General features: G+C 35.0%; 4 protein-coding genes across 11 annotated transcripts; 3 read left to right on the top strand and 1 right to left on the bottom strand.

The window, feature by feature from the left end:
- Positions 1-29: 29 nt before the first annotated feature.
- LOC126767696 (diphthamide biosynthesis protein 3) lies at positions 30-668 on the top strand. Its single transcript, XM_050485239.1, has 3 exons — positions 30-282; positions 337-411; positions 481-668. The coding sequence occupies exons 1-3, from the start codon at positions 175-177 to the stop codon at positions 556-558; spliced, it is 261 nt and encodes an 86-aa protein (XP_050341196.1). The 5' UTR covers positions 30-174; the 3' UTR covers positions 559-668.
- LOC126767693 (arfaptin-2) lies at positions 562-3117 on the bottom strand. Of its 5 annotated transcripts, XR_007669146.1 has the most exons (7): positions 2794-2910; positions 2553-2738; positions 2004-2499; positions 1783-1948; positions 1610-1717; positions 1328-1553; positions 562-1259 (listed from the first exon to the last, which is right to left on the bottom strand). XR_007669146.1 is itself a non-coding variant. In XM_050485234.1 (6 exons), the coding sequence occupies exons 2-6, from the start codon at positions 2698-2700 to the stop codon at positions 1509-1511; spliced, it is 963 nt and encodes a 320-aa protein (XP_050341191.1). In that variant the 5' UTR covers positions 2701-2738; positions 2917-3117; the 3' UTR covers positions 562-1508. The 5 variants fall into 5 exon arrangements, 4 of the variants coding, with proteins under 4 accessions (XP_050341191.1, XP_050341193.1, XP_050341192.1 ...); XM_050485234.1 differs by lacking the exon at positions 2794-2910 and adding an exon at positions 2917-3117 and having other exon boundaries at positions 562-1553; XM_050485236.1 differs by lacking the exon at positions 2794-2910 and adding an exon at positions 2917-3117 and having other exon boundaries at positions 562-1553; positions 2553-2754.
- Positions 3118-3402: 285 nt separating this feature from the next.
- LOC126767685 (microprocessor complex subunit DGCR8) lies at positions 3403-7315 on the top strand. The gene is made up of 6 exons (XM_050485225.1): positions 3403-4081; positions 4144-4317; positions 4375-4517; positions 4714-5649; positions 5727-5984; positions 6087-7315. The coding sequence occupies exons 1-6, from the start codon at positions 3823-3825 to the stop codon at positions 6372-6374; spliced, it is 2058 nt and encodes a 685-aa protein (XP_050341182.1). The 5' UTR covers positions 3403-3822; the 3' UTR covers positions 6375-7315.
- Positions 7316-8191: 876 nt separating this feature from the next.
- Positions 8192-22851, top strand: LOC126761175 (uncharacterized). 4 transcript variants are annotated; one of them, XM_050477145.1, is made up of 9 exons: positions 8192-8700; positions 8768-9233; positions 10848-12407; positions 12477-12655; positions 13237-13321; positions 16388-16565; positions 16618-19853; positions 19929-20828; positions 20924-22851. In XM_050477145.1, exons 3-9 carry the CDS (start codon positions 10896-10898, stop codon positions 21290-21292), a joined length of 6459 nt encoding a protein of 2152 aa, XP_050333102.1. In that variant the 5' UTR covers positions 8192-8700; positions 8768-9233; positions 10848-10895; the 3' UTR covers positions 21293-22851. The 4 variants fall into 4 exon arrangements, with proteins under 4 accessions (XP_050333102.1, XP_050333095.1, XP_050333110.1 ...); XM_050477138.1 differs by having other exon boundaries at positions 8192-9233; XM_050477153.1 differs by having other exon boundaries at positions 8192-9233; positions 13240-13321.
- The last annotated feature ends 381 nt before the right edge of the window (positions 22852-23232 follow it).

Genomic DNA, 23232 nt, shown 5'->3' on the forward strand with positions numbered 1-23232 from the left:
ATAAGCAATTCAGAAATGTCATTCTTGTCAAAACGAACAGTGCTAATAAAACAAATGACAGCAATTTCATCAACATGCTTGTCCCATTATTATTGCTATTTTCAGCAACGTGAATTTTAGTAATAATTACTAATACTTTTTACACAATTTATTATGTGAAAACGATAATACAAAATGAGTGTTTATCACGATGAGGTCGAAATCGAAGACATGGAATATGACGAAGAAGAAGAGGTTTATTACTACCCATGTCCGTGTGGCGATCGATTTCAGATAACCAAGGTACTAAAATATTTTAATGAATATTGAAAATCATAAATATTTCATATTTTTAAGGAAGAACTTATGGAGGGTGAAGAAGTAGCCACTTGCCCCAGTTGTTCCCTTATTATTAAAGTAATATATGATGCGGTAAGTGATACACTGGTGCACAGACGTGATTAATTATGAATAACACTAAATTTTATTTATACCTAATAGACTATGTTTAAAGCAGAGGAAGATGAAGAGACCGTGCTCAATGATAAAATGAAAGAAATGAAATTGGAAAAGCACTAAGAATTCAATTCCTTTTGTAAAAAGATTTCTATATTTCTGTAATATATTATATATATATATATATGTTGACTAGAGTAAACAATTACGCCTTCTGGCTTATCTTACACATACATATTTTCAATATTTGTTTGCAGTAGTAAATTTTTATTCAGCTTACTTCTAAAATTTAAACATTATTGGAGTTAAAAAATATTAATATTCGTTAAATACTGCACGTACATATGTGTATGTATATGGAATATAGGCCCTCATCTCTGCCTAATTTTACATTAAAAGATTCAAGCAAAATAAATAATTTCTAATATATTGTATACATAAAATAATTTTAATAACAAAAGATGAAATAATTTATTATGATAGAAAATAAATGATAGTGCTAAAAGATTAAATTAAATTAAAATTCATAGTTTACGGCTTTGTGGGAGAAATGCTGTCTAACCAACTGATTATACAAGTTTATGAAAACGTTATATTTCTTAAATTGTAAATCATCTTTAAATTTTATATTGTTCTGAAAACAAGTATTTTATGATGTGAACCTAACACTTCTATTCAAATAGTTCAGGGGAAAACCAGGAACTATTGTATTGGATTTTCTTATAATACTACGTATAATATGTAATACAACTTTTCCGCTTACATTTCTTTCCGCTATTGAAAGCTTATTGTTTTACTTTTTCTTTCGAATTATTGAAAAACACCTAAAAGCGTTGAAGAATACACATTGAAACTCTTATAAATATGTTGTAAATACCAGACCAGTACATACTTTACTTTAACATCCATTTAAGCGAAAAAGTTTACTAGGTTTGTTCTCCGAAAATCTGTGCTCTTTTTCAATATTTAGGTAATCGAAGAAAGACTTATTCTTGATTTTTATGTATGAGACATTTTCTAATGTAAGGTGCTTAAAACTGTTGGTTGTTTACATGGACGGGTATTTAGCAATACTACTGCTCTAACCAGGATCCGGTCGTGGCATTGGGCGCCTTTAACTATAAAATTTAAAACAATTATTTTATATAGAATTATACAAATTTTCTAAACTTACTTTTATGTTAAATTGTTTCATTGTATTCTCTAGAGCAACCGCATTTCCCGAAAAATAAGCAGCTATTGCATTATGAAGTAATACTAGCTGTTTATGCATCACTTTAATCTATAATGAAAAGAATTAGCACTTTACGGGTATGAAATTAGAACATTCAAATTTAAGATACGCACTCTATTTTCGTCTAGAAATTGCATTTTCACGGCGACATCGGCACGTAATTTTTCATAAAGTTCCTTATGATGAGAAAAGTTTTTCTGCGCCTCTTCGGCGACAGGACTCTGTGGCAATTCAGGTTTTGTGTTTTCTAAATCCATACGATACGCGTCAAACTCCACTCTGAAAATATAGAATTGGTATTATAAAGTTTTAATTATTGTAAATACTGTCGTACCTGGCTATTTCATATTGTTTGATTGTGAGTAACGTATCATCGATAGTTTTATTGCACAATGTATTCACTGATGAAATGAAAAAATTCAGAGCACTCAGCAGCAACTCACCGTTCTTTGTCAGATTTCGTTGCGTTTCAGAATTACATGTAAATTCCTCTTGTAATTCTGGACTTTTCTGTGCTAAATCAGCAAATGCCTCGGCCAATGCATGTTGAGTTACTACTACATGATGAAAATGAGAACTGAAAGCTCGCGTCAGACGTAAAATAGATAAATATTTCCGCTGTGTTTCTCGCAACTGTTCAATCTGCGCTTCCAACTCTGAGTCAACAGTACGTTGCGATTTACCTAATTTTTCTAACATAATCTGTCGAGTACATTTGTAAGTTGATATGCTCCAATTCTTTATACTGTCGATTTTTGAAGCCCCCGTACGTAAAAGACCGGCGTCCATGCCGTTCTGGGGGCTGGTTTGTGTCATCGGTGTAGCGGGTGCTGAAAAAATTAAAGTTGTGAAAATTTCCGATAGCGTTCGTCAAAAAATATACCTGAATGATTATGCAGTGGTAGACTATTTGGGGGCATAAACGGCCGGCCTTCGGTCCCACTATGTATTGCACTACCACTTTCATTCATCGGCGGTGTGTCTTTTAGCATCTCGTGAATGCTGCGTTCTGTATGCAACGAATGGGCCATTTTGTTGCAGTAGATGAGTTTTCTTGTGTTTCCAATGACTAATTGGAGAAGTAACTTAAAATGATATCTAATTTATATATATATATTTATTACAAGATGAATTTTTATATTTTTCGGTCATTAATGAAGTTCTATTGGTTCAATAACACCGCCAGTCGGTGATGAGATATGCGGGAAAGAAATAAACAAAAATCGATTTTAAACAGTTGCTCTTACGGAAAATGTTTAATTCCACAATACTTTTCAACAGGTGCAATTATGTTGCCTATTGAATAATTTTTCACAATGGTGTAACACCAATTTAGTTGTTTTTATCCAATTTGAATTATCTTATACAAAGAAAATTTTTACACACGACGCCTGGATTTTTTCTACCGATGACAGAGCAACGAAACTGTCGCTAAGCAGTGTTGCTGTGATTTTAATTCAAAGACGGGATTTTCCGAATATCTCCCATTTTATACAATTTGAATTTTTAAGTTTTACGTGAACGTTTTGTTTAACACTGAATATAATAAAAATATTGTTTAGGTTAAACGAGTTTTGTTGGAAAAAAATTAATATTTTATATATAAAATAAAAACAAAATACACTTATAAGACAATTTTCTAAGCGGTTTACAACACTGTCACTCAGATGATTGTATGATATATAAAGAACGATAAGTATATAAATGCAATCCCTAATATACTTATGTGTAAAACGATATTACTGAAAAACTCTCTACAATTTATTTTCATTTCAAATAAATATATCGCGGTTTATAACAAATACATTTGATTTAAAAATTAAGCTTTCAGAAGTACTTTTGCAGTGGTTTCGTGTATTTTAAGATAAATACAAATTTTAAAGCAGAATCCATTGCGAAAGTTGCTTCGGGCAAATTTTATGACAACGTTGGAATTAAGATACTTTAAAAGCCAGGTGTATTAATTGAGGCTAGTTCTGAAATAACCAATGTGACCAATCCAATTTCTAAAAACAAAATATTTGCAAAAGTTGGATTCCATCAGGTTGGATGTTTTAAAGAGCAGCCTTTAGTCGACATTTGCTAAGTAAAGAAAGCCACAAAGAAAAAGAAAAACAGTATATAGATTATACTTTTCCAAAAAATAATAAACAATGTCTAGCGAAAGTGATTTCATTCAGCGTTCCTTGCCATCGCCTTCAACGTCGCCACAACTTGTCAAAAAAATACGGCTCGATGAACAGGCTCTCCACGAGCAGGCAACTGCTATGAAAGAGAAAGGCTTCTCCCTAAGCGCTATAGAAGAAATGAAAACTCGTGTTGAGGAGAACAACCAAAGCGGAACACTGGATCAGCAATTGCGTCAGTTCCAAGTATTGGACGAAGTACAGGGATCTGGATCTGAAGAGTCTGGTAAGTTGTGTTTAAACCATGTGTAAGGGTCCTCATTTATCCATTTATATTTTCTTTGTCAGAAATTGCAAGTGAAAATGGCGATACAAATTTTGATAATGGCGACGGATATGAATCCTCTGATTTGGATATAGATGACAATGAAATTGAAAATTTGCTTAACGAAAATTTACCTGATGATTTGAAAGAGCCGAAAAAACCCAAATATGAAGAGCGATTTAAAACAGTATTAGAAGGTTAGAGCGTAACCTGTTATTATAATAAAAAAATATTTAATTAAATTATGATTTTAGAGAAAGGCCACAACCATTTTGAAGTGTTGCCGGAAGGTTGGGTGCAAGTAACACATAACAGCGGTATGCCTCTCTTTTTACATAAACAATCTCGTGTCGTGTCGGCGTCAAGACCATACTTTCTTGGACACGGTAGCGTAAGGGTAAGATAATAAACGTCATTTCTGCAAAATTGTATATATACATATGTTAGAAGCAAGTACATTATTTGTAGACCTTGTTAACTGGCACTATAAAATAGTTGACTAATAAATTGTATAGCCTGTCCAATATTATATATTAATATATTAAATTTATACGTAGACAATATGTATTATTGAAATCTTACTTCATCCTTAGAAACATGCCATTCCATTGGGCGCAATTCCTTGCCTAAATTATAGACGAGCCGTTGACGAAGAGGAGACGGAGCGTTTGAAACAAAAAACCGCAGAGAAAAATTCAGGGATGCAAGCAGAAGAGGTCGTCGAAACCAACTCTGGTAAAGTTCCTAAATGTCCGTTTGCTGGTGCCAACGTTAGCGCAGTTGTTTCTACAGACTCCAGTCAGTTCGCGCAGGTTTCATCCTCTACGAATGGAAAAGAGATGGACATAAGCGAACCTTCTGCAACAGCAATATCTGACACACCTACAGCCATCGCACCAACATCAGCGAACGCAGCGGATCTGGCGGCTAATGTAGCAACATTAAAGAGTCTAGTGCCGCCTGCGAAAATTGTCACCGTCACTGAGAATACACAAAAGGAGTCACTGACTCCCGAACAATTGAACCAATACTGTGCGAAACTATTCAAATTCAAAGTGATACGTGTTTTACGTTTTCGTTCCTGGAATGCGCGACGTAAATTTACAAAAAATCGGAAACATATTAAAAATTTGCAACGACCGACTCTGCCGGATGGTACGAAACTAATTAAATTTCCAATATTGGCGCCAACTGGCGATACAAATGCGAATACTCGTGGTCGAAAAGAATGGATTATGAATCCAAATGGAAAAAGTTATGTCTGTATATTGCATGAGTATGTGCAGCATGCTTTGAAAAAGCAGCCAACATATGAATTCAAAGAATTGGAAAATGCAGCAACGCCCTACTCTGCAACGGTATCAATCAACGATTTGAAATATGGCACTGGCTATGGTACCAGCAAAAAACAGGCCAAATCAGACGCTGCGCGTGAAACATTAGAGATACTTATACCAGAAATGAAGGACAAAATTACGGGTATTAAGCAAGATAAGAATGCACCGAAAAATAATCACAAAGATTTATCAGTAAGTTAATTTTACTATGAAAATAGTTAAAATATTTGTAAAAAGTAAATAATATTCCTCTATTTTCAACAAACTAGGTTTTTGACGATATTAAAATACAAGATCCACGTGTAGCAGAATTTTGTAATAAGACAACAGAGCCCTCGCCTCATGCTATATTGCTGACTTGTCTCCAGCGGAATTTTGGTCTTGGCGATGTGCAGATAAATTACGAAATTAACCGTACGAAAAATAAGAAAAATGAATTTACCATGACTGTGGGCAAACACACGGCCAAAGTGTTATGCAAAAATAAGCGTGAGGGCAAACAGCTGGCTTCACAGGCAATTTTACAGGTTCGTTTTTTTTTCAGATAATTCGGTATTTTCAAATTCTTAAAAAGGTTTATTATTATTTTATATAATATTTTTCATAAAAATGTCATTTTCATTTTTCAGATTTTACATCCGCATATTAAGACATGGGGCTCCCTATTGCGTCTGTACGGCAACAATTCAATAAAGACGTTCAAAGAAAAAAAGCTGGAGGAGCAGGAGATCACGGTACTGCAAAGCAAAGCTGCGATAAATCAGCCAAATTACGCTATTCTTGACAAACTAAAAGCAGAAATGTTAAAATTAGCGGAAAAGAATAAATCGGTTGTATCAATGGGCACCTTTGTGCCACCCTGTGATGTTGACCTACCATCATCCTCTGGTTCTAATCTCAATAATGTAGAACTATAATCTTCAAACTGAAATTTTGTGTGGGGTTTTTTTTTATGACTGATATCAAATATGACTGAAGAAATGAACAAATTAATATTAATCAAATTAAGTGATTTATTGTAATAGAATCGCCGTAAAAGTAAACTAAGGTCGTTTATGTGCGTGTTGAGGCCTAAAAATTCGATGTTACTTTTAGCACTTTGAAAGTTTTAATATTCTGGCATACAGTTATAAAAATCTGGAAATGAGACGCTTTCTGAGTTGTACTAAAATTTTTCGATATAAGGAATCGTGATTTGAGTATATATAAATTGCTATCTATTGATAATAATACCAGCTTGAGCTTCAATCTTAGTTAAAAACATTGCGATGTTTCTAAAAAAACTTAATTTTTACATATTAGGCAAAAGAAATTATAAAAATTAAAATAAACCAATGTATCTGGTAGGTTAAATGGCATAATATAGATTTCTAAAGCAATTATAGATCATTAAAGTCCATAAATAAAATAAAATGTACATTTTCCACAAAGGTGGCAAATAACCAATGCATTCTTTATAATTAGTTAGTTTGTTTTATAAGAAATGCCTTTACATTGAGTCTCTGTATGCATATACATATATCAGGAATATATTATTATTGTGAATTATTATGAAAATAAATATTCGTACAACAATAAAATAATATTTGTGCTTGCTTTTAATACTGACGTAAAAAATCCTTTGTGATAAACAAATGTGTTAAGCGGTTTAAGTTGGGTTAGGTACAACAAGGAAGTGTCCCTTTAAAAAGTTGTACCAAACAATTTGTTAAGCTATAGAAGATATCACAAAGCCTTTGGATTTAAATTGTTTCTACTGATAAATGAGTTTTGATAAGATGTCGAATAATTGAATTAGAATACACGATAAATAAAAATGTTTTCTGAACTGAATAAAATAAATTTAATAAAATCCTTACTTACACACTTTTATTTTCTGTACATCAACTAATAACAACGATCCTATATACGGTTCTGTTGTCTATGTCCAGTTATATTGTATGAGTGCATTGAAAAATTTTCCATTAGTATATAAGACTATTCTTAGACAACATCAGCTCCTTGAGCAAACAACTTCAAACCTTGGAGGCATTTTGGGAAATCTTGTAGGATAAGTATTTGGCTGAGAAGACCGGAATGGACGGCAAATCGAGCAGTCGTTCCCATGACAGTCGGGTCTACGCAACCGGAACGGACCCGGATTTCTATCCGGCCAAGGACTGTCAACTCGGCAGACTTCTGCCGCTACAACAACAACAACAACAACAAATCGAGAAGCTCATCAATTTCTAAAAATTGTAAGCAATATATAATTTTCATAACTGCAGGTAATTATTATAAGATATACAATTTGTTATATTTTTATTTATTTGTGTGAATATAATTAAGTGTTAATGGACACCAATATACTATTTCCCAATATTTTTGCAGATTTTTGTTTTTAAATGCAGTTATTTTTAAATAAATAAAGTCAATTAATAAAAATCAACCATAAATGTTTTTTATAAACAATATATTGATAATTTAAGAGAATATAACAAATGATAAGAGAACTGCTGAGCGAAAATAAAAAACGCAGCGAAAAATGAGGCGAAACTGTTTTTGTTATTTCATTTTTTTCATATATTTAAATGAAATCGAATGACGAATTAGAAATTGCTAAATTCCGGGAGTAGTTGCTTGTTATAAGTATTTATTTTTTAATATTATGGTCTAATTTCAATAAATAAAATCGGCATAGTTTAATTGCGTTAACCACATTAAAACATTACATGCATACATACCAATTTACATATTCGCTTCGACGTGAGCGTACAGAGTGTAAAGAGCAAGCAAACAAAAACAAATATACGTATTGGCTTTGCATATGCGACGAAATGCGAATAGGCGAGACCTCGTGAACAACAACGAAGCAAAATAGCCAGGGAAGACCGACAGACGGACAGACAACAACGAGCCACGGCCGCGCGAGCGACGACATAAACGCTAATAATATTGGAAATTGTATAAAAAATAAATGAAAATTTATTAGTAAAGTTAGAAAAATGGTTTTGTTTATAAATTGAGTGAAAATCTGCATATTTTGGTGAATCAATTTTTAATTCATGGAAACTTGATTATTTTGAACAGCAAACCGTAAGCAAAAAATGGACTAGAAAAAACTAAAACGTCAAATATGTACATATAAATTTGTGTGTATAAATGTACGTTTGCACTTACAAATAAGTGAACGATTTGATTTGCGAATCGTGAAGGCGACAAAGTCGACGAAGAAGAGCGATTTCAAGTATTGAACATTAAAAAGTAAAATTATATGAGTACATATGCATAAAACAATTATTCTTGCTTATATGTACCTAAATATTACTAGTGTTGACAGCGTGGAAACGGTGTGGATTGTAGGCAAATCGTGGGAAATGCATTGATGGCACCCACTGACATTCAGTTCTTACAAAGCTTACAAATAGTAGTTTGCAAATATTGGTTTATTAATCAGATTAGAGGAACCATACTTTTCAAAGCAATCATAAATTTTGCGCTGTAGACTTTATAAAAGCTTGAAGCTATATCCCGGCAAAGAAATCGATACAACGCCATAGTCCTGCTGGTCAGCAGTGACAGCTATTTCAAGCAGCGGAAGCAACATACATACATATATGTATGTAAATCACATAAAGCAGGCTATTGGACTGTTGGAAATAAGGAAGAGCTGGCACTCCATGGTTACGAATGTAAGCTACTCACGAAACTCAGCAGGTCACGACAATTGAGAAGAGTGGTAAAAGGAGTGAGTGCGGCTGTAAGATCACGACAACTTGATCTTTAGGGCACAAAATGTAAGTATACTTTATATAGTTAATATTAAATGATTTCATTATGTTATTTAAATATATATTTTTTTTATTTGGCTTGCCTCATTGTACGAATGGATGGTCCCAACTTTTAATACATCTGCAGTGTACCATGTATTGGCAAGTCTAAGCAAATCCCGTTTTGTTAGACTATGGTTGCCCACAGTTTTGCTGATCTGTCCGAATTTTCTAATGATTATTTGTGTTTGTGTGCTGCAATTGTTGATGCATGCGGCTGTAAAAGGGAGAAGGAAAACAAACTGTCATCTAAAGAGGAGTTTTAGCTTTGTTACCAAAGTTTCCTCATTTATTTCTGTTTGGAATGAATGACTATATGATAGTACCATTGTCCAAGAAAACACGAATCATTTTAATTTGACCTGATAAAAACACAACACATTCAGTTGAAAAATGCTATTTATATACCTTGAACAGAGTCGGAGACCGTATAAAAATATTTACAAAGCGTAACGAGCTGAGTTGATTCAGCCCTCACTTTTTTTTTGTTTGAGATGTTGTCGATATCGGAACACTATAGCATATAGCTGCCATACAAAAGGTTTATTGCCCGAGTCAACGGTAAAATAACCGAATAAATTCAGATCTGACCACTGTAGCATATAGCTGCCGAACTATCCGACCGATAAATATCAAGTTCTTGTTTGGTGCAATCATTGGCTTGTTTTTTAAGTAATAACAAAACCCTGTCTCTGAGTATATTTTGTTGATTTGTAAAAAGCAGTGTGACTGGTAAACATAGGCTTCTTCTATTAGTCTGCTAAATGTTGATATTAAACTTATTTTTGCCAGCTATCATATTTTAAAATCGGGTTTATTGAATTATTAAGCATAGTAGTTTCGTAAAATGTAGCGTTATTGCATTGGGGTACCCATCACATTTACATAATCGTCAGTACGGTATTTATTTTCTATAAAGTTACCAAGTAGTAAATATTTGTAAAGTTTCTTTTTTAAATATTGTATATACATCTTTGTAACAATGGAAATTAAGAGATGACTACAGCTAACAATATTTTAGAAATTGGAGAATACTTATCGTTTGTTGTCCAACAAAAAAAAAAAACGCCTATACTCTGAATGCATGTATGTATGTATGTATACGTATTTTTATACACATTGCATTGTACGGTATACGAGTATTTCTTTTCATACCTGTAAGTAGTTGTTGGGATGGATGTTTTCGTTGCGAAAGCATTTTGGGGGGTATGGGAAATTATTTTCGGCATTTGTTGGTATCTACGTTTTGTAGGCGTGCAATAACAATAAGAATAACAATTTTCTAATCGGCTGTATATATGTAATTTACTTGTGCTTCGTGTATATTCATCGCAGCAGACGAAGGTAGCCGGTGTAGTGACTGTGAAAACGATGAACGTACAGCACATAAACTGATCAGCAACAACGTTCATTCGGCTTGGATGTCATACACCACAGGCGTGTATTTAACCTTTTCTTTTTTGTCATTGCTGGTGTTTGTGTATACTATTTTATTTCTCTTTACATAATTAATTAAATTAATTCGAACAATCATACTAATTATTTTCTTAATTATTTCCATTCCTTTGCGTACGTATTTAGCATTGAGTTTGAACACATCATCATTCCCATGATATCATCAACCCTGTAATGGAGAAAAATACGCTGGCTGCTGAAGACAGCGTCGACTCAATACCGGGTCCGGCGTATGAGCATATTGTTGTCACAACGACCCCCTTAGTACCGGCCGTTAAAAGCGGCCTGATCTCTACGAATATTTTGACGGTAACGGAGATGGAAGATGCGGATATGGAGGAGGAGGACTGTAGTGAAGGTATCGAAGAAAATATGGACGTAGGATATGATCAAGATGATCAAGAAGTGAGAGAAGATAAACAGCAGGTGCCTGACACTGAAGGCGGCAGCTTTGTAGGAGATGATTTCAATGAGTGTGATGATTATAAAGAAAATGAACGGAACTTGAAGCTAACAGGTCTTAACGCATTAGAACAAGGTACAGTTGATATTGATGCACATACTGAGCAAGTAAGCCAAATTGATAATAGTAGTGCAGTCACAGTAACAACAACTTTGGTTAACTCCTTACCCAAGCTGAATTCACAAACCGAGGCAGTAGTCGAATCGTCTATAGAAGGTGTGGGTATTTGCCCAGTACCGGTGCAAATTGTTTCCGCATTGACCGTGAAGCCTAAAATGTTGCCAATGAAAACAAAAAATAATAAACTTGTTATGGTACAGATGATGAATGACCAGCCGATGGACAGCACTCAAGCAGGTGTGCACAGTTCATCGTCTAGTCGAATTTCCAATAGCTCGCGCAGAACAATCGATGAGGTTGCTGAGTCTGTTGTCTCAGATGCAGATAAACTAAACTCTCCTGGTCAAGAAAAATCTCCGGATTCGTTACAATATAATCAACAACATCAAAACGCACGCTTTCTTGCACGAAGTAGTACACCGTTATCTCGTGAATTTCTCGCACTCCAACGTTCTGTGAATGAATCAAAGGTCTTGAGTGAATTTGTAACCGACGCAGTGCGAAAGCGCCAAAAGAGTGCGCCAAAGGATGCTAATGAACAAACTTACACGCAACAACAACAACATCACTATAATAATCATCATTACCACGGCGAAAAACAGCGTAAACATAGCAAATTCGCTCCTTTGAAAGACGATAGTGGAAGTTCGACATCGAGCAACTTGCAACGACGTTCACGCAGCAAGAGCGTCAATCGCAAAAGTGAGGATATTCTGGATACCTCAACCGGCAAGCTTAAACGCTGGCCATCTGATGAGAAGATGCTTAAACGCACTAATATGCGTTCACAAAATTCGGAATTTGTGCAGAAACAAATGGAATTTTTGAGTCGTGTCAAACATGATGAAGGCGAAGTTTCCTCAGAAGCGGATGATGGCGAGCGTAGCTTTGTCAATGTTGGTGAAGATGAGGATATAAATTTAGTGGTGGTCGAGAATAATACAATGAATGATAGCAATGCATCGGTTGCTGCTTTTGTGGGGAGTACAAATTCTTTGCTGGACACAACGTTGGAGCGTGAGGCGCCAGTAAATATTGCCACAACGTCTAATGTAGATAGTGTAGAGGCACGCTTAATAAATTATTGGGCACCACCTCCAAAGGTAAGTGCAATAAATTTTGTCTGTTGAAAAAAAATAATATGTTAATTTTTTATATAAAAAAATTTCCAGAGAGGTTGGGATAGTTTTTGCTGGAAATGTCGTGAGTGTGCCGATCTATTTCCGTGTTCCAAATGTGTGCGCTGCTTCCATTGTACTTGCATTAAGGTGACAGCGGCCACAAAATTAGATGATTCATGGGTATGCCCAGAGTGCATGAGTGTGGAGAACGTACTTAATGGCCCCAAACGGTAAATTATACACCTCATCAATACATTTAATTTTTTTTTATGATTAAACTTATTTTTATACCGTAAATATTTACGAAATTATTTTTTGTTTGGAATCAAATTGGAATCAAATGAATCGTAAAATTGTTTGCGGTATTATTTTTTACTTGATTGATATCAATTGGTCTTGCTCCTCATTGAATAAAAAAAAATATGTTTTATTTAGCAATGGTTTAAGCCAATAAAATACATTTCTAAACCATAATTTTTATATTGTGAAATAGTTTTTATAGAAAATCAAAACTCTTTCTTAAAAGTTGTTTAAACAACTAAAATACTTTTCCAAAAACAATGTTCGAAAATTCTACATAAATTTATAATGGGCATTTTAGCTGCTGCAAAACATTTTTTCTAAAAATGTTGAATTAGATTTTTTAACATTTTGAATTGACAATTATCTAAAGTAGCTTTAACGACTTAATTGTAGTTATGCTAAAAAACTTTGCTTTTAGAGAAAATAGCATTCGAAGTAAAACATTTTGTATTAATCTAATATCTAAAATTCAATTTAACCTCTTGATATTTTTTCGTCGTTGCAACAGCAGTTCTCGTCGCAATGAGATGTCCTTAGATGTGCTGAGTCAGCTTCTTTCGTTTGCTTTGAAACGCATGAAAATGGTTAAAGGGGTGAGTAGATATCTAAAATTACACACAAACTATATGTGTATACCGATGTAAATGTGTGTCAAAATTTAAAGAAATAGAAGACCAAATTTCGGAATGATTTTTACGTTCTTGTAAGTTTAACACCATTTTGCATTTATGTAATTTCAGAATTAATGAAAAATTGTTTAACTCGCAGTTGTATTTTTGCGTGTTAAATATAAAAAAACAATATAAAACATTAAAAATAGTATTTCGTTCTGTATTTTTGGCGTTTATTTCGCCTCAGATACCGCACAACCAAGTTTTGCCTATTGTTATTCATTTGGTCAATTGTATTTTGTTTCATCACATGACGCTTCGTCTTCTTTGCTATCACATTTGTTTGTTATTTTTTTATTTGCTTCGTGTATGTTATCGTCATCGTGGATTTCACGAACTTGTCTCTACTGCAGCATATTGGAGATTTTGTTTTAGCTTGGTTGGATTTTATAGAGCAAAAGCTACTACGGCAACAGCTGAGACAGCAACAACTAATCGTTGTTTTAACTTTCAATTTGCTTGATATGACTACAAATTTACATAGCATACATATGTACGTATATTGTATGTAGTATGTATATAAAAATCTGCCGTACATACATGTGTATTTTTATATTTGCATATGTATTTTGTGGCACTGTATATAGAAGTATACATATATGTATGTATATTTAAATTTAATTATACTGAGCTTATTTCGTAATCATTTCATTTATTTTATGTTTTTCTTATATTACAATACGGCTGCAAAAAATATTCCTGGTTATCGAAATCAAAGTAGTTTTAATTTTTAGACAATTTTAACAAGTACCCTATGAGTAGAGTATGCTTACTCATCACACAATGGTGTTAGATAATCTGCATTTATTTATAGGTATATAAAACTTACTATACTATTTTTTTAATAAGTGCGTATATTCATCGATGTAACTTTGCAAAAAGTTAAATAATTAAATAAGATATAGATATAAATTTTATATTATATCAAATAACCTTTATTTTCTTAGTCATAATTGCTGTTATGACAAATAATTTTGTTTATGACTTACCATACCAACAAAGTAAGAGTTATTAAACTTGATAATACGCACAATGATTTGCAATAAAAACACATTATACTTTTCAATATTTCAATAGTCAATAGAGATTAAATACCAATTAGAATGTGTTGTAATGATCGGTGTGTAAGCACCATTTAATGTACATTTTAACACTTAATTAAGCATTTCAATTTGAAAATAGCCAAAATATAAAAAAAATATTTAAATAATCCAGTCTGTATCGGTATTTTTGTGGAAATAAATTAACTGTTGTTATTGTTGCTATAGCTTAAAACATTCCTCAAATGGTAATTTTGAAAAGGTTTTTGAGTAATAATTTGTTTGTTAGAATTTAGCTTGAGCCCCCAATGTCTGGTGCATATTTTGAACTGAAAATCTCTTATATTAATGAACTGTTAAATAATTTCATATTTTAGTGATCATTTTATTATTATATTCAATTATTAAGATATACATAAGTAATTAATATTATATACAATATAGAAAAAGCAAGTTGAAATAAAATATCCAAAAATATTCGTTTATATGTCTACGTATCTATATAGTACATATTATGATCCAATGTGCATGTCGCTGAAATGTCTTCTTTAGAAAGGGTTAGACAACAGCCCATGTTTACTGGTCTGCAAACCTAGAAAATATGCATAAATCCATAGATTTAAGTAAATATGTGTGTAAAAATGTGAGCAGCGCATAGATTGAGCGTCAATCATTATTCCCCGGGTCTTAATTCAACTAAATGATATACTTTACAATTATCTAACATAGAAATTTTATGGCTGGCTAATGCCGTGAATGCAAGGATAAGTCATAGATTGCAAACAAACGTATGATATGCTCATATATAAATATTTATATGTATATCTATATATGAATTAACAATTTAATATAAGCACGTACATATGTTTGGCTCGATTTGTTCGTAATAAGTGATTATGTATTTGATATTACGAATTCCATCAATTATGTCCGGGTTTGTTGGATATGTAGCAAACTTGTTTAATACAAGTACTACTCTTTTATTGCCAGATTACATTTGCTCTTCGATACTTTTCTGTTGCATACGCTATGGCCTCGGTTTTTTTTTCTCTTTTGAAGATTGCGGCGAATTTACCGGTTAAGAGCGTTATATTTGTATCTGTATATATGCAACACTCCTCACTACATACTTTCTATTTGCTTACCTGTTCCTCATTCCACTCACATTACACTCATGTTGTTACTTGTCCGTTCTTTTGCTACTTTTGTTAATAATAATATACCTACGTATGTATATACATATATTATATATGTATATGCAATCCGAAACGCTTTCAGATAGTTGATACTTATATTTGGGGTTTATCTGCTGCCTAACGGTACGCAGTAGTGATATAATTGATGGAAAATGCTACATATGTATATATATTAAGATATATGTATGTATGTATGTAGGTATATATATATATATATGTATATTGTATACTATATGCATATGGATATTGACCTATTTCAAGTCTTGATGCACCTCTACTTATATATATGTACATATTTGTAGCTATTAAAATCTTTTTACACATTAAATCATCACAGGGGAAATATTTATAGTTATTTTTATTTATATTAAGTATAAATCCATAAAAAAGTTTGAATTTTTTAGGTTGGCTAAGAAAAATTACGGCGACTAATACTATGTAATTACGATTTATAATTAAATTGCTAAACAATTGTTTAACTTAATGAAGGATAAGTTTTCACTTAGCTTATTAGCCCTTGTCAACCAGCAAACTATATAATTATTGTAATATTTTATAAAATTTATAATTTCAGCTAATTTACTTATAATAAAAGAAATTTCACTTTCCATGCATACATATGTATGTATGTATGTACATATATGTATGATATTAATACAATTATCGCCAGCAGCTTTAGGGAAATCCAGAATTATTTCTTTTATGTGGCATTATTTATTTACTTATTCTTCATTTTCAATTTGCCATTGCAGTATTCCAAGTTCCTATACACCGACAGTTTTCTATTACATTACGCCAAGTACATTGCAAACCCGGTTACATTCACCACGTTACAGGAGAAAATAGAGAAACGCGCCTTTCGTTGTTCCGAAGAGTTCCTCAACGAAACAAAATGGATACTACACAATGCTCTCATCCTTAGCAGTGGCAGTGAGTTAGCACAAAGAAATAGGACATTAACCGTTTTCCATTTTTATAAAAGAAAATTCATTTATTCCAGGCTCTAGTAAAGAGGTGTTCACTGCCAAAGCCATATTGAAAGTTTGTCGGCAGGAAACCAATGAAATCGATACCTGCGGCGAATGCTATTTGAACGCCAATACGCGTACTGATTGGTTTGTGGATGTTTGCGCGCAGCCACATCTATTACTTTGGGCAAAGTTGAAGGGATTTCCGTATTGGCCAGCAAAAGCTATGGGTCCCGGACAAGGACTCTCACATGTGAATGTACGCTTTTTCGGCGAACATGATCGCGCTTTTGTGCCGATCAAAGATTGCTTTCTGTATTCGGAGCAGGATCCAAATACACAAACTGGCAAGCGTTCGGCGCGCGAGCTGGCCGATTGTATTAAAGAAGTTGAGGTGCATATTGAGAAGATTAGAATTAAAGTGGGCGCGTTTAAGTATGCCAAATTCAAAACCCCTTACGAACCGACTGAGGAGCTGCAGCAATTGGAAATGATGATACCCGGTGTTATGGATTATATGAAACGGCAACAGGCATTGGTGCCGAAACCTTCGTTACAATACAAAATTGTTAAGACGGCGGATAATCATTTGTCGATTATAAAAAAAGCATGTACTACAGAGTCGAGCAACGATTCGGATCATTCTGTTAGTCCAAATAAGAAGTCAAGTAGTATTACAAGTACAAGTGGCAGTTGTAGTGTTGGTGATGTCAAGGCAGCCATAATTACGCCTAAGTATGAAGTGGTTAGCAAAGCAAGTTCTGACGATAGTAATTCGTCAAAGGTGACCGCCGTCATTTTGAAACGCAAATCCTCTAGCGAACACAAAAAAGAGGCTGGAGAAGAGCTGGAGCTACCAATGCCGAAGGTAATAAAATTTGATAAGGAAGAAACTGATCCGCGCCTATTAACCGGTGCCATTCTTACTGGTAATGTCGATGGCAATGCGGAAACCAGTGTCAAACGTAAGTATGGCATGGATGCTTGTGGCGTAGGTGTAAATACAAGCGCCTGTAGTGTGGGTAGTGCCACTAAAGTGACTGATTCAACCGAGCGTCCACGCACGAAGCATGCCAAGCATGAACCACGTGTTCCAATGCTTACGATTAAAACAAATGCAAACGCATTAACAGTGGCAATTGGTTCCGACAGCAAAGCTGCAACCTCTCTAGCAGTACCTAACTCAAATTGCTCCAACGTTACAAAATTGAACGTGGAAACTAAGAAAACAGCTGGTGTAAAGGAAGAGCTTGCTGCCGTAGTAACGTCGGCACCACTATCTTCATCACCAAATAATGCTCAAGCCTTAATGGAGAACTTAGTTAAGAATAAGCACGGTGTAACGATTAAGAAGATATCAAAGGAGGGTCCAATGAGAAAACCCGATGAATCTACAAAGTTGGTAGTGGCAATGGGCACAGTAACAGAAGAGGCTCCAGCAAACGTTGACAGTGATGCGAAGCCAGCGGGTGCGGCTACGGATACTGCAACCGGTATACAAACAACTAGTTCCACAAATAGTACTGATAATGATAACGGTAATGCAAACAAGAGCGCAGAGAGCAGCAACAGCAGCAGTAGTTGTACGAATAAAACTGAGGACAGTAAAAAAAGTACTACCAAATCCACCGCAAATACGCACATACTAAAAGATTTGGTTCCTTTTATTGAGATAAAGAAAGAAATTACTTCGGACGATGAAGCAGACATGCAAGTAGTGGCCAACATAAGTGCACAGAACAACAAACATATGAACGAAAAAGCGTCCAAGGTCACAACGGAAGCTGTGCCAACATCAAAAGCAAATGTTGATACTAATGCGCATGTTTCATTACCTGTGGTTGCAGTGCAGGCTGTACTGCCGAACTTGTCGCTCGTTAAACAAGAAGTGATGTCAGATGAGGAGGAACCCACAACCGCCACAGCTAATACTGGACAGCAAGAGCTGAACACAACATCGTCTGGTGGCGATAATGCAACCAATGCACCTACTGCCGCATTAACCGATGCGGTTCGTGTTGGCGATACTATGATCCAACGTGTGAATGCCAAAAACAATCGCAACACACAACCAAGTCTAGTTGCACTCAAAACCCTTGCTCAAGCAAATCCGGAGGGCGCTACTGCAATGGATATGCCAAATGCACAAACGTCGGCTGGTATCCATATAAGTCCCCCTAATAAACGACCGAATACTCGAGGTGTGCCATATGGTCCATTACCGTCATCTGCTGTTGTTCAGTCACAGCCGCCGACACAAAAAAACACAATATCAGCAAATAATGCAGCGAATCGCCCTACAATGCAACAACAACACCAATTACCCCAGTCATCCTCACCGCCTCAAGTGCAATCTCAATCACAATCCATGCAGTCACTTCAGCCGCTTCAACGGGCACGCAAATCATTTCCGAATCGCGTTACGCCTGATGCTGGTGTAACACGCAACAACTTTTCCAGCGCACCACTTTCATCGCCTGCTCTACCGCCGCCGTCTACATCGCCCTTAGCAAATAGTAATGACTTGAAACGGACGCTCTTGAAGAACAGTATGGTCTCCATACCAAGACAAGCTTGGTCGCCGCATGAGCCTCCACGAAATGCCACCGTTAGTAGCAACAATACCACCACACATTCTATACCAGTGCCACCTCTTACCGCCGTCTCCAAAACACCCGCAGTGGTTGCGGTGTTAAGTGACAACAATAATGCCGGTAGCACAAACAACAATAATAACATGTTGGTTAACACGAATCCCATACCGAATGTTGCCATCAATTCCGCGGCAATAGTGACACCATTTGTCACTTGCAATGGCAGTATTGGTCCAAACGGAACTGCTCTACTTACTCCACTCACTATGTCAGCACCACCGCCTTTGGCGGGTCTCTCTCAACCATCGTCTAATATGTTGACACCTACGGTAGGAGCTGCTTTGTGTTCAAATATACCTATGATTGGCAACAACATTCATGGCAGTAGTGGTAACGCTGTCGTGTCTATATCCTCAGCAGTTGAACTGCCTACACCACAAGCGGTAGGCATTCCTAGTAACGCAATCAGCGCGGCCAGCACATCCAGTGGTGATATTATAACAGCTAGTTTAACGTCAATGGTTACGGATGCGATTTGCCGAGGTCCACCAAGGTTGATGCAACGTCCTAACGGTCCATTAAAATCGGATGGCACGACTATGTTTCCCTCACAAGCGGGTCCGGTGTGTCAGACGCTGGTAGAGAATGCGCATAAGGTAAGTGAAATATAACTGTAACTGTATTCATTAATAATATTGCATGGATTAATTGTCGTTTTATTTATTAATTAGTTAACGGACTTCTTTATATCTGTTATGGAGGACACCATGTTAGAGATGTCCGAAGGCGATGAACCCGTTTTACAAGCTAAAATAACAATACTAAAAATAGAGCTTGAGCGCACCAAGCAAGCGTATGAACAAGAAATTGCCGAACTCAAACGCACCTCTGATTTGATGCTCTCCGAAATGCGTAAAAGCATGGAGAACGAGAAAACACGTATTTCCAACGAGATACGCAAGCAATGCGAGCAAGAACGTTTGAGATCCATTGAGGAAACTAAAAAGAAGCAGTGGTGTTCAAATTGTGGCCGAGAGGCACAGTTCTATTGCTGTTGGAATACATCGTATTGTGATTATCCCTGCCAACAGATGCATTGGTCGCGTCATTCGGCCACTTGTGCACAGACACGACCAACTATTGCTAGCGCTAGCGATAGTTTGGCGAAAACCGTTAGTACCATGACGACAACGGTATCGGCAATGGGTCTACAACAACAACAACAACAGCAACAAAATGTTGGTTGTGGTAGTAAGAATTCCAATAATAATATGATGGCCGTCACAACAACAACTTCAATGTCTGGGTCACAACAATCTCAATCAACACTGTATAACAAAAACACAATGAACAACAAAAAGGATAAGCACGGTGCATCGAAAGTAAGTCATCAGCAATCCGCCTCAAATTCGTCTACTCTCGGCAGTTCCGCTAACAACTCGATGAGCTCAATTGCCGCTGCCAATGCTGCCGGCGTAGGAGTGGCCTCGGGGGCAGCAGCGGAGTTATTGAAATTGCCCTCTAATACATATTTGCGCACGGTGCCGCAGTGTAGCAATGCTGGGAATAGTAATAGCGGCGGTGGAAATTTACGTGGCTCAACGTACTCCGTGCAACGCGTCAATATACCGGTAAATAAATAATTTGTTTCTAGTAAATATGTATATGAATTTGTAAAATAAAATGCACACTAATTATGTTTTCTTTTCTACTCCACACATACTAGCTGCCCATTACTGCTTTGGTACAACGCGGCAATAGCTGGGAACTCACCAGCGCAGCTCCCAATAATAATGTGGGCGCCGCCAATATGGCCACAATAACCGCGCCAGGATCGAATGTCACACAGGCTATGACTCAGTTAACATCTCAACAACAGCAGCAACAACAACAACATCATCAACGTATGCTTAGTGGCGGTGGCAATGGAAATATCAGTGGTGGTGCATCATCGAATATGTCGGCGTCAAGAAGTAATTCGCGCAACCGTGCGGCTGCTGCAGCGTTGCAACAAACAATGGCCACCATGCATAGCGCAGCTAGCGGAGCGGCAACATCGATGTCTTGTGGCATGCTACGACCGACGCAGATGTGATGATGAGCCGAGGACGCGTGTTCAAATGTCGGCAAGCAAGAAGTAACAGCGTCCACACAAAATGTAATACCAATGAGCCGCAGCTGCAGCAATAAGAAAAGCAGCAAAGGCGCAGGAAAACTTAAGAAAACTGCAACTGCGTTGCGTGCTAAAATGCAAAGTGCAGTAACAAACGTAGCAGCAGCTGCTGCAGTGACGAAGAAACATTCATTAGCGACAATGGTCGAAAGTTCGCCGCTTTCCATTACGCTTGTGAGGAAATGAAGTTAATTTTTTGGGGAAAAAATTAATGTATGCGTAAAGTGAGATTCCAAATTGGTACGCTTTCAATTACTTGCCTTCATTACACAATTTACAACAATTACAACGAAGTGCTGGGCACTCGAATATGTTTTCAATTTGACATTTTGCTTAAGTTTTCCCATTTACCAAGTAGTTTTAAGACTTGTAAATAAAGTTTAGTTTAGTTAGTAATGTAATTGAATTTCAAATGCCCTTCTATGGGTAATGCAAATAGCTGCAGTGCTGCGGCTCAAGTGCGCAATTATCTCTAGTAAAAATGGAATTAAAAGTAAATATATATAGTTATATTTATGTATGTAGTTAACTATACTCGAAACATATGCCTACATAATAAGTTGTATAAATTATAAATTTACATATTTTTGAGTAACTTTAAAGTATTGTTCCATTTGAGAATTATAACAGTGAAGTACATAAACATATATATAGCAGCATACTTGTATATAAACCAATAGACGTAGCGTACATGAATTCATAAAATCATATCTGCAAAAATACATAGAAACATAAATGTAAAAAATCACGCAAACACATTTGTATATGATGCATTAAAACATACTTACTTACATGGACATATGTATACCCATACTTACATATACTTACATAGTATAATAAATTATATTATCATACTTATCAAATAATAATTCTCTTAGTTATAATTTCGCATTACACACTACCACAAAGGGTATTTTTAAGTACTAGTTTGTATATTCAAAAAGGAAAATAGTGAAAAACTAACGTTATTTGCTTTTCGTTCATATTTAATTAAAAACATATAAACAAGTGTCGAAAAATATATAAACTCATCAAAATTTTCTAGTTATAAAATAATAATTTATCTTATAAAAACATATGTATATAAAATACAGACTCATACCATGCTAAAAATACGTTTTGAGTCAACGAAATCTGATTTAAGTTCACATTATGGATCAGACACTTTCGTAATATTGAAAAAAGGTTCTTATATGATAAGTGCTTCTATTATATTAACTACTTTTGTTTTTACTTCAATTTTTATGTAAATATATTTAAAGTATTTTATTTGAGTATAGATTTTTACGAAGGGTTACTATTAAATGGCTTGTAAATTACTTTATGCATTATCATAACATATTTATCTATAACATCTATACACATTTTATTTGGTATGTGTATATCTACATATGTATGTATTATCCGAAGAAACTATTCACAACTGGACTTGAACCTATTTTGAATTCCATAATTTTGCTAAATAATTAAATTAAAATAAAGCGGAAAATATTTTAAATATTAAATAATGTATTTGTTGTAATTGCTATAGATCTAGATGACTTTTATAAGAATATTTTGGGTATGGAAGCATTTTTTTTATTTTGAAATCTTTCCAATTTTTTCTACGAAAGACTGTCGAAAAAAGGGCCGAATTCGATACCTTTTGTTCAAACCGCCACCATCTTGTCAAATTTCAAAAAACAAACTCTCCATAGTGCGATAACGACTTCCCTACAGATTAATAATCTTTTTGAAATTGTTTTTTGGATCAAAAATGCGGCTGCAGTCGTGGTGTACGATGTCCTTTTATTTACGTGGCATTTCAACAATTTATTTAACTACTTGTATTATATGTACACCCAATAAATAACATAAAAAAA

The sequence above is a fragment of the Bactrocera neohumeralis genome, chromosome 2 (assembly GCF_024586455.1).
Source record: "Bactrocera neohumeralis isolate Rockhampton chromosome 2, APGP_CSIRO_Bneo_wtdbg2-racon-allhic-juicebox.fasta_v2, whole genome shotgun sequence".
Taxonomy (NCBI): Eukaryota; Metazoa; Arthropoda; class Insecta; order Diptera; family Tephritidae; genus Bactrocera; species Bactrocera neohumeralis.